Raw genomic sequence first — 12,687 nt, forward strand, 5'->3', positions numbered from 1 at the left:
CTTTTCAGCTGGAAAGACTTTTCCTGGCAGGAGAACCATGGAGGCTCATGGGCAGAGAAGGGGACTGGGGAGCCTGGCCTGGCTCTCTCTGCTCTGACCCTGCAGAGCCAGCCTGGGGAGGAGACAGTGTCTTAGAGCCCTGGTGCCTTGGGGTGGGCAGGACCTCCCTATGTTCTAGCTCAGCTCCAGGTAGCAGGAAACCCATAGAAAAGTGATCTAGGGAGTTCAGCCTTCCCCCGGCTTAGGGCTGGCAGCCTCCCAAGCAGTCTGTGGGGTGTCAGGGAGGGAGGTGTTCAGGAGTAGGCTGCAGGAACAGCACAGCCCCACCTCAGCTCTGCAGAACCCAGGCAGGGAGAGCCAGGCCCAGGGACCCCAGTCCCCTTCTCTGTCTCCAGGCCTCCAAGGCTCTTCCACCAGGAAATGTCTTTCTAGCCGAGAAAAAACTACACTTCGGGGCAGAGGTATCTTTTGGAGGTGTAATGGGGTCTTGTGGGAAGTTGGTGGGGAGAGATATAAATAAAAACATCAATCAGCAAAGATGATGTGGGAAGGCCTTCTGGGCAGCTCCTTGCCAGGGAGTGGTGAAGAATTGGCCCCAGGCTAGCAACAGTTCATGCTGGACTCTGTCCAGCTACTTGCCCAACTCCTGGTGATCTTGCCCGTGTTACATAATTCTCTAACCTCACTTTCCTCACCTTTAAACCAGGGATGAGAGTAGTATCTGCCTCTTAGAACTGCTGAGGGAACTAATTGAGATAATGCATGTAAGGTGCACAGCAGGTTGAGGGGGCCTGGCTCAGAGTAAATGCTCGTTACCATTCATTCATTCATTCATCACTCACTCACTCACTCACTCACTATCTACCTTATCCCAGGCACCATTCTAAGGGCATAGGATATATCGATGCACAAAACAGACCAAGTGTCCTGTCCTTCTGGGGCTTGTGTTCTCCCCAGGGTAATATTGGGGGAGGAGACAAACAACAAACAAGAAGCAAGATAAATAATTAAATGACTAGTATGTTAGGTTAGAGTGCTAAGGAAAAAAGAAAATACAGCAGAGATTATTACCTTTTCCCCCAGAATTTGGGCTTACTCTTATTCATGTCTCCCTTCTATGGAAAAGAAGAAACCTCTTTTGCCTCAGGCCATGCCCGGTGACAGTTGCCATCTCCTCCCGATGTTCTATCTGACACGAATGACAGTGACTAGGTTTTAGCACAGGCAGCTTCCCTCATTTGTTCCTTCAACCAACAGATGTTTACAGAACACCTCATTATGGAATGCTCAACGTGACTCCCAAGTGCTTGTCCTGAAGGGCCTTGCAGGTGAGGAAAGAGCTGCATGTGAATAATATGAGAGAGTGATCAGGCTTCAGAGAAGGGCAGGCAGGCGCTGGCGGGAGGAGTGGGCAGTGTGCACCCCATAGAGCGTGCGCCCACCGCAGTGCCGGCCCCTCCCTGGACTCGGGGCTGTTCCACCACAGCTTGCTTTGGCTCTTTGCTTCTGGTAAGTTGATGGACTGTTCCTTAGTGTTGAAGGGAGGGAAAATATGCATTGCTATTTCTGAGGGGGAAGAGTTTCTAGGTTGGCCTTTGAGTAAAATCAAGACCTGGGATCCCCATGTCACCCCACCTCCTCAGTGGGGAGGGATGCCGTAGCCATCTGTCCAGTCCTGTGCCCAGCCTGTGACATGTCTCCGCCTCATCAGCCCTATTATATGGCATCTGCTGCCCTTAGTTAAAGGCCATCCTGATCCTGGAAGAGCAGTGTGAAGGGAGAGGGGTCCCTTGCTGCAGATGCCGATGCTGTGGGGAAAGGAGGTGGCCCCATGTCTCTGGGGCTGTGACTTCTTGAATGCAGAGGAGACCCAAGTCTGAGGGAGGTGGCTTGGCCACATGGCTAGGAAACGGAGGCCGTGTGTGTGTCTGACCACAGAAGCAGACACACCGCCTTGGGGTTTGGAGCTGGGAACAGACCGTTCTCCCTACAGTCACCACTCACATGGACCACGGTGATCTCTCCTGCTCCAGGCCCCCTCAGCTGCTGAGTCATGCTCCCTGGGGTTCAGAGGCACAGCTCCAAAGCCAGGCTGAGTCATTAGATGATGAATTGTGGAATTCTTATTCTGTCACTGCAGCAGCAGTGGGCTCTGATTCCCACCCCCTGCTCCCCAACCAAACCTCTCAAAACATTCTCCCCTCACTTGTCATTCCTTCTTCACCTTGGGGGGCCCTGACACTGAGCACAAGACAGCAGTGGGATGCATAGGGGTATCCCTGAGCTTCCCTTCTTGTGTCTGGATTCTGGATCTGTTATAGGGACAGGGTTCTGGTCTGTTAGCTCAGGAAAGAACCTTAGATTTCATTTCATTCAACTTTCTCATCGACAAACAAGGAAACAGACACAGGTTCAGGATTTAGAGCTAGTTGGAAGGGCAGCTTTAGAGTCAGATCTAAATCTGCTTAGCATAAGCAAGCCTCACCAGGCTTCCGTGTCCTTGTCTGTCAAATAACATTAACATTCCTACTTTGGAGCGGTTGAGGCTGCTGGAAGTCATGGGTGAAAAGCACAGGGAGGTGAGTGCTCAAATGCTGCTATTTGATCTGTATTTGAAGGGGTGCCGGAGGCTATGTGAATTAGAAATAAGGACCTGAGGTCTTTCCTCTTCTTGCTCAGGACACTCAAAAGGGATGGGGAAGGAGCTGGGGGGGGGGTAGGAAGCAGGGCCCACTGATCAGAAACAGTGGGTTGGGCCAGTAGGCAGATATTCCTACAGCCAGATACCTCCCAGCCCTGCAGGGGCCACCGTGAGCTAGCAAATGCAGCATGCTAGAAGGTATTCACAGATGTCCATTTGGTTTTCCCAAAACAGAAAGCAAGCAAGGACCAGTGGTGGGCGCAGCCACCCTGACCTGACTCCTCACCCACAGTCATACCCCACCTGAGTGCTCATGCATGCAGTCCTGCTGGGCCGGATCCCCTGCTGGCTCCCACCAAGGGTCAGCCTGGAAGGTATACTTCTCTGCCCAGAGGGCCCCTTTGTCTGCTACAAGCAGGAGTGGCCGAGAACAAACACGGGACCACAGATGATGACTGTGCCAGTCACCCTGCTCTTGTAGTGTCCCCAAGTGCTCTGTGTTGGCATCTTTGGAGCTACAGCAGGGGTGGCCGTGTTATCTTTCCCTTTGCCATTTGGGCCTGGGTGTTGACAGTCCCCCATACCCTTGAACCATCTAAGAAAATGTTCACATTTTTAAAAAGAATTTATTGAGAAACAGAAGATATAAAGTACATAATAGAAGGAACTAAAGAGTTTACCACAGATTTTTTCAGCCCATTTCAACAAAAAGAAATTTACTGGGCTAAAACCATGGATACCAAGGTCCCAATTCCATTTTCAACCCTGTCTCTCTTGGCTGCTAAGCCAACCAGTTCATACTTTCTCCTGAGACAAGTCAGGCTGCCTTCTAAAACCTCCCCAAACCTACTTCCTGATTGCCTCTTTATACACAGGCCCTTCTCTATTTGGTCCTAAAGATTACTCACGTGGGGCTTCAGGTGAGGTCCACCCTGACCCTACTGCACCTGCTCCACTCCTTCAACCAAAGGTGTCTGTGGTCCCTCAAAGATCCTTTTTTGCTCTTGTCCTGATTCATTTAAGTAAACTATACTCATGAACCAGTGGAGTAGGATGGTTCTGCTACCTCTGGTAAAGTTACCAATCTTCCTAAGCCTGCACTGGAACTTGGTCTTTCTCTTGCTAGGAATGTTTCCGAGTACTATCTCGGACACCTCTCTGCCACAGCTAGTACAAGACTGCATTCTCCCCAAAACAGAATTCTGCACCCCTGTCCAGTCTCCCATTTAATTAATGGGTTAACTTTAGTTCCCAGTTGATCTGTCAAGGAGAGATGGTCGAGCACCTTGATCTTGACACCCACCTTTGAACCCTACCCAGGCTCAGGTCACCAACCTCACCAATTTCCTTGGAAGATTTCTGACTTCTCACATGGAGCTCTGCCCCTGTGGAATCCTGTCTCTGTAGATTTATTATATGGCATGGCATTATAGACACAGTAATAATAAGACTACAGTGAAAGGAGAGCTATTCTCTCCCAAATTATATTTTCTCTAAATTATCAAGATTTGGCCACTCTCATCGTTTTGAACCTCTAAAAATCTATGGTTATCGGTCCTTTATTAGCAGTCTGATTCTCAGCTGGCCTTTAGGAATATCATTGCGTCTTAGCAAGTTGGCCATTGGTCCCTTCTGCTCCTATAGTCACGGCTGTGTCATAGTATATGGCATCTTCAAACAACTGCTGGAATGCAAAATAAAATAGTCTTCTCCAAAGGAGAAGCCGTTAATAGCTCTACCCAGATGTTCTTGAGCTTTTACCTCGCAATATGTGCACATCACATCCCATTCAAGCTCACACTGACGTAAGAATACTAGGTTAGTACAAGCGAGTTTAACTTTTTTCCAACCAATACCTCGATTTGAGCTTTATGGCATACAAAACACAAAATAATTCTACTTCTCACCCAGTCCTCACAACCCTGTGAGGTGGGCATGGTGGATATTATTATCCCCATTTTACTGATTTAGAAACTGAGGTTCAGAGAAGTTAGGGAGCTAGACCAAGATAACACAGCTATTAAGTGGAAGAGCTAGCACTCAGCCCAGGTCTCTGCTTCCTCATTCATTTTAGGTGCAAAGAATATGAAAGAGGTTTCCTACTCCCTTTCTCCCTACCTGAACCAATATGTGCACAACCTAGAAAGTTCCAAACAGGAAAAGGAATGATTGACCAAGTTAACTGTCATAGTCCAATGCAGGGTGTATCTTTCACAATCTTCCTGATTTCTTAACATCTGTAGTTTAACCAAGAACTTTCAGTGCTGAGTGGTGCTTTCTGTGGGTTTCATTAGGATTCCCTGGTCACAGTTAAGATGCTGGGGATTTTACTCTAAATTGGCTCAATGTTATACTCCCCATTTGTTTCACATTTTGCCAATGTTCTGTGCCTTCCCACCCCTACTTTCTGTCAATCTTCTAATGCCTGGCTTTCCAAGATGCTTATAGCTTCCTGGAAGGTCATGAGGCTCCTGCATGTCTGTGGCATTCCGTGGGATTTTCCTCTTGCAGTCAGGTGACAATTCCTTTCTAAAGGTTTCTGTTCCTGCTATGTCTCCTGGGTGAGCCACTTGGCTGGAGCCATTTTACCAGCCAGGTCCTCGGCATATGGTTCCTGTACAGCTCTGCAGAGCTGTTGTTCCAACCTGAAGGTATATGATCCCTCAGGTCCCCTTCCACACACATAAGCAGGACATCCCAATCTTATCTCTTTTGTGACTGGGAGCTGAGCCACCCCCCGGGAAGCATATGGTGGGCTGTATCCACAGTGGCCCCCTGCTGGGGATTTCCCATAAGCCAAGGTTTTGGACATCTTGGCTGGATGGGGCTATGGCACTTAAGATGGCAAATCTCTGGAGTCTTATCACTGTCACATTCCTTTTCACAGATATTAATTCATTTCACACACATTTAACTCACAGCACCAACTATGAGCCATCATGTTGCTAACTCTGCAGATAGAGCTGCAAAGACAGACCCTCCCCACCAACACAACTCACCCTATACCAGCTGGTTCCTTAGAATAACTGTTTGGTTTCCAGTTGGTCTGAATTCGTTGGTGAACTCAACAAGACCTTTCCCTGCCTTCTGAACACTCTACAGTGATCCCATCACCACCGGGGACCACTGACCTCTATACACCTTCCCAAGGTGGGTTCCTTTGCAGTCACCAGATAGACACCTGTCCTAATGGTCCTTCTCCCTGCCACACCTGGCCAGCTGGTACCCTCCCCCTGACTCCTGCCCCTCTAACAGAACAGTCTCATTTGTGCTGAGACATATTCATTTGCAAATCCTGTAGCTATTCTTGAATATCATTTATAGAGGTGCGTTTTTAAGAGTAAACATCCAAGCATACATGTTACTTAATGGACAATAATAACTAAGAAGAAATGTGCATATATGAGTAACAGCACGAAATAACTCAGAAAGAACCCAATCTCCTAAATCAGACTATTTACATATTTTGAACCTATTTCCACTCGGTAATGATTCAAACATACTTTCACCTTGTTGCTATCATTATGTGATCATAATCCAAATTCTTTTTTTTTTTTTGCTTATGATTGCATCACATAACATATTCTTGTAAATAGTTTTCATAGTTATCATACATGAAGACAGTAGCTCATTGCCCTAGCAGACCACAATCTACTTAGCTGTCCCCCCACAGCTGAGCAGTTTCCAGTCAAGACTTATAATTTACAGGGTGGCCGCAAATACCTCTGTGCAAATACTTTTTTTCTTTTGAATTATTTTCCCAGAATGTATTCCCCAAAGTGAGTTAACTGGGGCTTATCGTCATCTTTTTTTACTCGTCAAGTATTGCTAAAATTCTCTCCAGGAAGCACCATTTTATAGTGCCAGGAGTCTTATTTCTCCACAACATATTTTTAAAGTGTATTTCTGACATATACAAGTGGCTAACATTTTAAAATCATTTTGCTTAGCTGTCCTGGCCTTTGCACATTTCCTCCTGGGCACACAGCCTCTTTGGTCCTTTGACCAAGTAAGATATCTTGGTCTGCATATATGGAGGCCTAGCTTGTACTCAGACCAATTCTACATATGCAGTTTTCTCATCTTATTGGTTTTTAAAATTATTCTTTCCTGTATACAGTTTAATTTTTTATATAATTGAATTTGTACTTGACATTGATGATTTCCCCCATCATGTCAATAAACAAGCAATAACCTCCCTAGAAAAGGATTTTCTTTTCCCCACCCAAATGCCCTGCGCTTTCCATCTGGACTTGTCCAAAATTCCTCTGGTTCCCATGAACATTCCATTGTCCATGATTCCCACATTACAGTTCCCTTAGGTCATCTCTCGACAGCCCCTGGCTAAACACGTCTACTTCAGTTCCACCTTTGCCCTGACCTCTGCAAAGGACCAGTGGTCGTGGCTCACCTCCAACTACTAGATCCTTCCTTCCAAGTTTTACTCTTCCACCATCCCTGCCCCACTACCAACTTCTCAGGGTTTTCAGCTGTTTTGTCTCCCCAATCCCACACCTGGCCTCTAGGGTTAGATTGTTTTCCCAGCAGTAGTGGCCGACTGAAGAACACATTCCCTCACCCCTCAGTTCAGCCAAAATTTCTCAAAAGGAATTTTGCTGGAAAACTAAGAGGGAAACTAAAATTAGACTCCAGGAAGTATAAAGATATCAAAACAGGAGAGATTTTACATCCTACGTAGGTCTTGGATCGGAGGTGGCAGGGGCACCTGGGGGTTCCCCTCCTCTCACTCAGAACCCTGTGTGTTAGACTCGGACCCTGCCAGGTTCTGTGTTCTAGCAGCACATTCTCTTCACGGACCTTGAGGTAAACACCTCTTGGCTTCTGCTGGCGTCTGTACTTGATCCCCCATGAAGCCCACCTCATACTGCACTGGGGGACTCCATTACCAGAGAAGCCTCTAATTCATGACCATGGCTGGTGGAAGATGCCATTAACTGCCACTTCGAAATCCCATGCATATTCTGACCTGGTGTGTCCCTGTTCCAATCCGAGAAGAGCTAGTTCTCAGCTCTTCCAGAGGCATGTGCCCGACGCGCCCTGAGACCTCCTGGGCTCGGAGGACTTCTGCCCACCTCCCCAAGGCTCCCGCTGGGCCCCTCCACCAGGAATGGTTTCGAAGAACAAAAATTAGGACAAGCTTACAAATCTCAGAAACTTAAAACTATACCAACAATAGCAGAGAGGATGTCGGCGATGGTGGGAGCAGTCACCCACAAAAAGCAAGAGGTGTGGTAACTCCGAGCACCCTGCCAGCCCTCCTCCTCTGCTTCTGAGAGCTATGGTCATGCCACAACCCTTGGTCCCTATCTCTGCACACTCAAAAAGGGGTTGGCAGTGTGGCACATCACACTGAAAAGTTGCCAACGCCTGCCCTCTGGGAAAATGCCCTCGTTTACCACATCCCATGGCAACCCTGCCTCCCTCCTCCTGCCCCGCTCCCTCCCCAATCCCACCCAGTTCCACCCCAGTCCCAGCCCTTTAACTGTCAGGAGAGCGGACCCGAAAGATGTGGATGGTCCCGTTACTGAGGGACACGACCAGGTACCTGCCGTCCACCATGGTGGTCACCCGGGGCTTTTCCAGGCCGTGATAAGCTGTCAGGAAGTCACCCAGCAGTGACCCCTTCGGGTCCAGGATCACCACCTTGTTGACCTCACGGAGGGTCAAAAAAATATAGCCCTTCTTATCCACAGACACCGAGCCTGGCTGGCAGCCATGCAAACCTGGTCCTCCGTACTCCCCTATCACCTGACCCAGCCCATCACAGACCACCACACTATTCTGCTGCCAATCTGACCCCACAAAATTGCCCTGGGGACTGGTGGTGAGAAACACTAGTGCCCGAAGGCCCCGGTTGGCCTTGCCTCCAGGGATAAAGCGGGTGGCCAGGCTGCCTTCCATGTTGTACACCTCCACGTGCCCCGACACGCTGACAGCCACCCGGTCCCCACTCGGCATTGCAGCCACAGCATGGCTGGCCTGGGAGAGGCTCAGGGCCCGGCGCCACTGCACCTCACCGTCAGGACTTATGAGGTAGAGCCGAGCCCCAGCTGAGAAGGCCACCGCACCCTGCAAGGCGGCCACGCTGCAGGGGGAGCAGCCCTCTGGGACAGGCACAGCGCCTTTGTAGTCTCCATTAAGGGAGAAGCGCTTCAGAGCCCTGTTCTGCTCATCCGCCACCAGGATCTCCCGGGGGCCAAAGGGACAGATCCCAGTGATTCGGGGAGACCGCTTGTCTCCAGGCATCCGCGTGGGAAAGCTGCAGGAAAAGATGGGCCTGGGGAGGAGGCCGGAGCCCTCCAGGTTTGGCCCAGGGGCAGGGCTGGGCTCCCGGGAAATTGACTTGAGCCTGCCTTTGAACTTCCTCTTCTTGTTGGATCTGCCGCCCCCTGCAGTCTGGGCTTCTCCATCTTCTTGTGGCATCTGGGATCTGCCCTCTTTTGGGGTCTGGGCTCTCTCTGCCTTTGGGGTCTGGGTTGCATCTTCCTGGGGTGTTTGGGCTCGGTCCTCCTTGGGGGTCTGGGCTCCATCCCTACTCTGGGGATGGACTGCACTGTGTCTCTCAGTCTTGGCTCTATCCTCTCTGGAGCTCTGGGTTTCTTCACCTCCCTGGCTACCAGCTCCATCTTTCCCACTGTTCTTCTGGGGCTTCTGATTCTCAAAGGAGAGCCACAGCAGGTGGCAGTTCTTGTCCAGCAGCCCAGGATGGAGCTCCAGCTGGGGCAACAGACAGGGAGCTTGTCCAGGCATCCAGGGACAATCCTGCAGCTGCCTGAGCCTCTGGGCAATTGCCCCCTCCAATGAGAGTATCTCGGCCTCACGACCCAGGCTGAGCACCCGACGGGCAAAGGCAGCCGCTGCCCTGGCCACCTGCTCCCGGCCCTCCAGCTCCCCCAGCCTCTCCCGAGCAGCCTCCTCGGCAGCCTCCACGTGGGCCCGCAGCTGCCCCAGCACCTCCTTCTTCTGGGCCAGAAGGGTCCGGAGGACCCCCTCAGCAGCCTCCTCCACCTGTGTCCCCACCCTGGCCGCCTGCTCCCGCAGGTGGGCTAAGGCTTCCTTTTCCACCATCCGGGCGGCCTCTAACTCAGCCAGGTTCTTGTCCACACCCGCTAGTAACTCCTCAAGGCCTGGTCTCCGGGCACGCACAGCTTCAGCCAAGGGCAGGCAGGGGTGGTCCAGGTGGGGGTCAAGGCGACACTCACGGCATAGTAGCTGGGAACAGGGCTGGCACAGGAAGCGCAGGGCTTCCCCTGGGTGCTGGGGACACTGGGCTGCCTGGCGCTCCCGGGCCTCCTCATCATACCACCCTGCCCGGTAGCCCACCAGGTCCACCACTCGGTGGGTGTGAGTCTGCCGAGTGCAGCGGTGCCCATCGGCACAGGCCTGACACAAGTCATCGGCACAGTCTAGGCACCGGGCTGTGGCTGGCCCCCCAGCACTGGCGCCCCCCATCAGGGGGCACAGTGCACAGGCTGGCTTTCCTGCACGTAGGTCTCCACCAGCCCGGGCCTTCACCAAATCCAGGAGCCCATTGACAAAGAAGTTGGTCTTGAAAGCTGCCACACCTGCTGGTGGCACGGGCACGGTCTCACGGCACTCGGGGCATCGGAGGTGGCCGCCCTCGGCCAGCTGGGCTAGGCAGTCCTGGCAGTAGGTGTGCAGGCAGGGCAAGGTTTTGGGCGCCCGCAGCTGCTCTAGGCAGATTTTACAGGCCAGGAAGTCGCTGCTCAAGGCCTCCAGAAGGGACGGCGAGGATCCCTGGGACACCATGCTGCAAGCAAGGGTCAGGATTAGAGGGCAGAGGGCACCACACAGTGCGTCCAGCCTGCCCTCCTGCCTCTCCCGCTATGCTCAAGCCCCACCAGGTCTGGAGAATCACCTGAATGGCCAGGAATTTTCTTCCTGTCTTCTGAGTCCTCTGGCCATTTGCTCTTGAGCCAGGTAAATGTGAACAAGTCAGTGCTGCTTGCATGTGTCAGATGTAAGAAATGACAAGACCAAGAAGCCCCTGGCCTCAAAGAGCTAATAGTGTAATAATTAGTGCCCTCAGCTGACAGGCCTTTTGGCAAGTGTGTTCCGAGCCCCCTGTGTGAATAGGTCTTAGGGATCCTGCTGAGGCCGAGGGGCTGGGGTGGGGGAGACACCACAGAAGTCCAGGTGGGCAGAGTTGTCTTGACTCCTGGCATCTGGGGCAGTAGAAGGGGCCCCAATTTCCCTGGTGCATACACCTGTCTTCTAGACCCTGGGAGTGGTTTCATGGGCAGTGGGGGCCCCACTTCCTGCCCTGACTTTCTGAACGGGGTTCTGCAGCTGGCAGCAGGGTGGCTGAGGGGAAGGGGCAGCCCTGTCCTCTCCTTTCTGCTGCTGGACCTTGGGGGTCACTGTAGCCTGTGCCTCAACTCCTAGAGTCCTCTTCTTTCAGTCCTTCCTGCTGCAAGAGGCCCTCTGTTCTAGAAACCTCTGAAGGGCCCGAGTCATGTGAGGTTCATCTGCGAATCCTCCCAGTTCCCAGCACAGTAGCTGTGAAATATCTGATGAAGGGACTTGGGGAATTTCCCCCAAACTTCCGAAAAGTGGGGGCTGGGAGGCGAGCTCAGAGAGTGGAAGGGGGTCTTTCCCAGGGAAGCCTCAGACCTCTGGCCCCGGGGGTGAAGTGGGGGGTGCTCCCTCCCAGCCTCCCCTCCTCTCCCCTCCCCTCCGCTCCCCTCCCGACTTCCGGGCCCCTCTCCCCGCCTCCCCCCTTCCTCTCCCTCCGGCGCTCTCTCCCTTCCCCCCCGCAGTTCAGCTCTTCCTTCAGCTCCCCTCCCCCGCCCTCTCCTTACCTGGCCTGAGCGGACCTTGGGAGCCAGAACCAGGAGTGGGGTGCCGAGGCCTGGACACCGCTGCTGCAGGGTGCCTGGAAGAGAAACAAAACTGAAACTAATTGTACTTGTGCAACTTCCGTCCCAGCCCCGGGACACCGACTCGTACAGCCTCAGGCCCCGCCTTCTTCCCCACCCCGCCTGGCCCTCTTCCTGGGGCGGGGGCACCCCCATCAGAGCTCGGCCCCCTCCAGGGGGCTCCAGGGGCGCCCAGTCAGTTGTGCCTCTGGACTCGCTCAGCCAGCCGAGCATGTTTGTGGCAAACGCATCGCCTGCGGACTCGTCCTCTGAGAGAAAAATCAGAGGTCGTCTGTAATTCAGATCCCGGTCCTCAGGCCGCGTTTCCAGCGCTGCAGCTTATCTGCAAACCCAGCCCTAGGGGAGGCCCTTGGTGCCGGGACCTTCTGCTGGGCTGTGGGAGAGGCTGTGGGAACCAGATAAGTAGCCTCCACCTGAGGGGCTCAGCAAAGGCTTCCTGGAGGAGGCGTTACTTGAGATGAGTTTGAAGAGTGAACTGGGGCTTGGGGTTCGCTGGAGAAGAATATAGGGGAAAGTGTTGGGGATCAGGAACGGCAAGTATGTGGACACAGGAATGAAATAGCACAACTCTCCAGGGTGACTCTAAGTAACTATCCAGGGTGGGAAGGGGACGTGAGTGGTGGCAGCTGAGGTTATAGAAGGAGGCAGCATGGCCAGATCACAAAGGGCCTTATGAGCTACGGGAAGGAGTCTTGAGTTTCATCCAAAAAGCCAAAAGAAATCACAGAAGGATATTTTCCCCAACATCTTATGAAAATTTTGAAGCACAAAGACGTTGGAAGAATTGCAACGAACACTCACATACCCACCACTTCAGTTCTGCAGTTAACATTTTACCATAGTTGAATCATAAATCTATCCCTGTAGTACCCCTTTATCCAGAATGACAGGATTTCAGCAGGAAACCCAAATGGTGAGAGCTCACTCCGGCAGCAGTCTAGAGAACAGAGGGGAGCCTGACTGCAGGATCCAGGTGAAAAGTGTGTGTGGGAGGGGGCGGTGTCTGAGCTGACCCAGAGGCGATAGGGACAGAGGGGACCGTGGAGGATGGAAGCCGCACATGTGAATTATTGTTGAAGGCAAAAGAAGCCATGGGACTGGTGATCGGCCCTGGGAGGGAGGCGA

At 52.2% G+C, this 12,687-nt stretch overlaps 1 protein-coding gene across 3 annotated transcripts; it reads right to left on the reverse strand.

Moving 5' to 3' along the window:
• Window positions 1-3,764: 3,764 nt before the first annotated feature.
• TRIM56 (tripartite motif containing 56) lies at window positions 3,765-11,683 on the reverse strand (the record flags this gene model as incomplete). Of its 3 annotated transcripts, XM_081133498.1 has the most annotated exons (3): window positions 3,765-10,433; window positions 11,485-11,558; window positions 11,633-11,683. In XM_081133498.1, the coding sequence occupies one exon, from the start codon at window positions 10,430-10,432 to the stop codon at window positions 8,141-8,143; it is 2,292 nt and encodes a 763-aa protein (XP_080989624.1). In that variant the 3' UTR covers window positions 3,765-8,140. The 3 variants fall into 3 exon arrangements, with proteins under 3 accessions (XP_080989624.1, XP_080989625.1, XP_080989623.1); XM_081133499.1 differs by lacking the exon at window positions 11,633-11,683 and having other exon boundaries at window positions 11,500-11,599; XM_081133497.1 differs by lacking the exons at window positions 11,485-11,558; window positions 11,633-11,683 and adding an exon at window positions 10,542-10,588.
• Between the last annotated feature and the right edge of the window lie 1,004 nt (window positions 11,684-12,687).

The sequence above is a fragment of the Miniopterus schreibersii genome (assembly GCF_964146895.1).
Source record: "Miniopterus schreibersii genome assembly, chromosome: 3".
Lineage (NCBI taxonomy): Eukaryota > Metazoa > Chordata > Mammalia > Chiroptera > Miniopteridae > Miniopterus > Miniopterus schreibersii.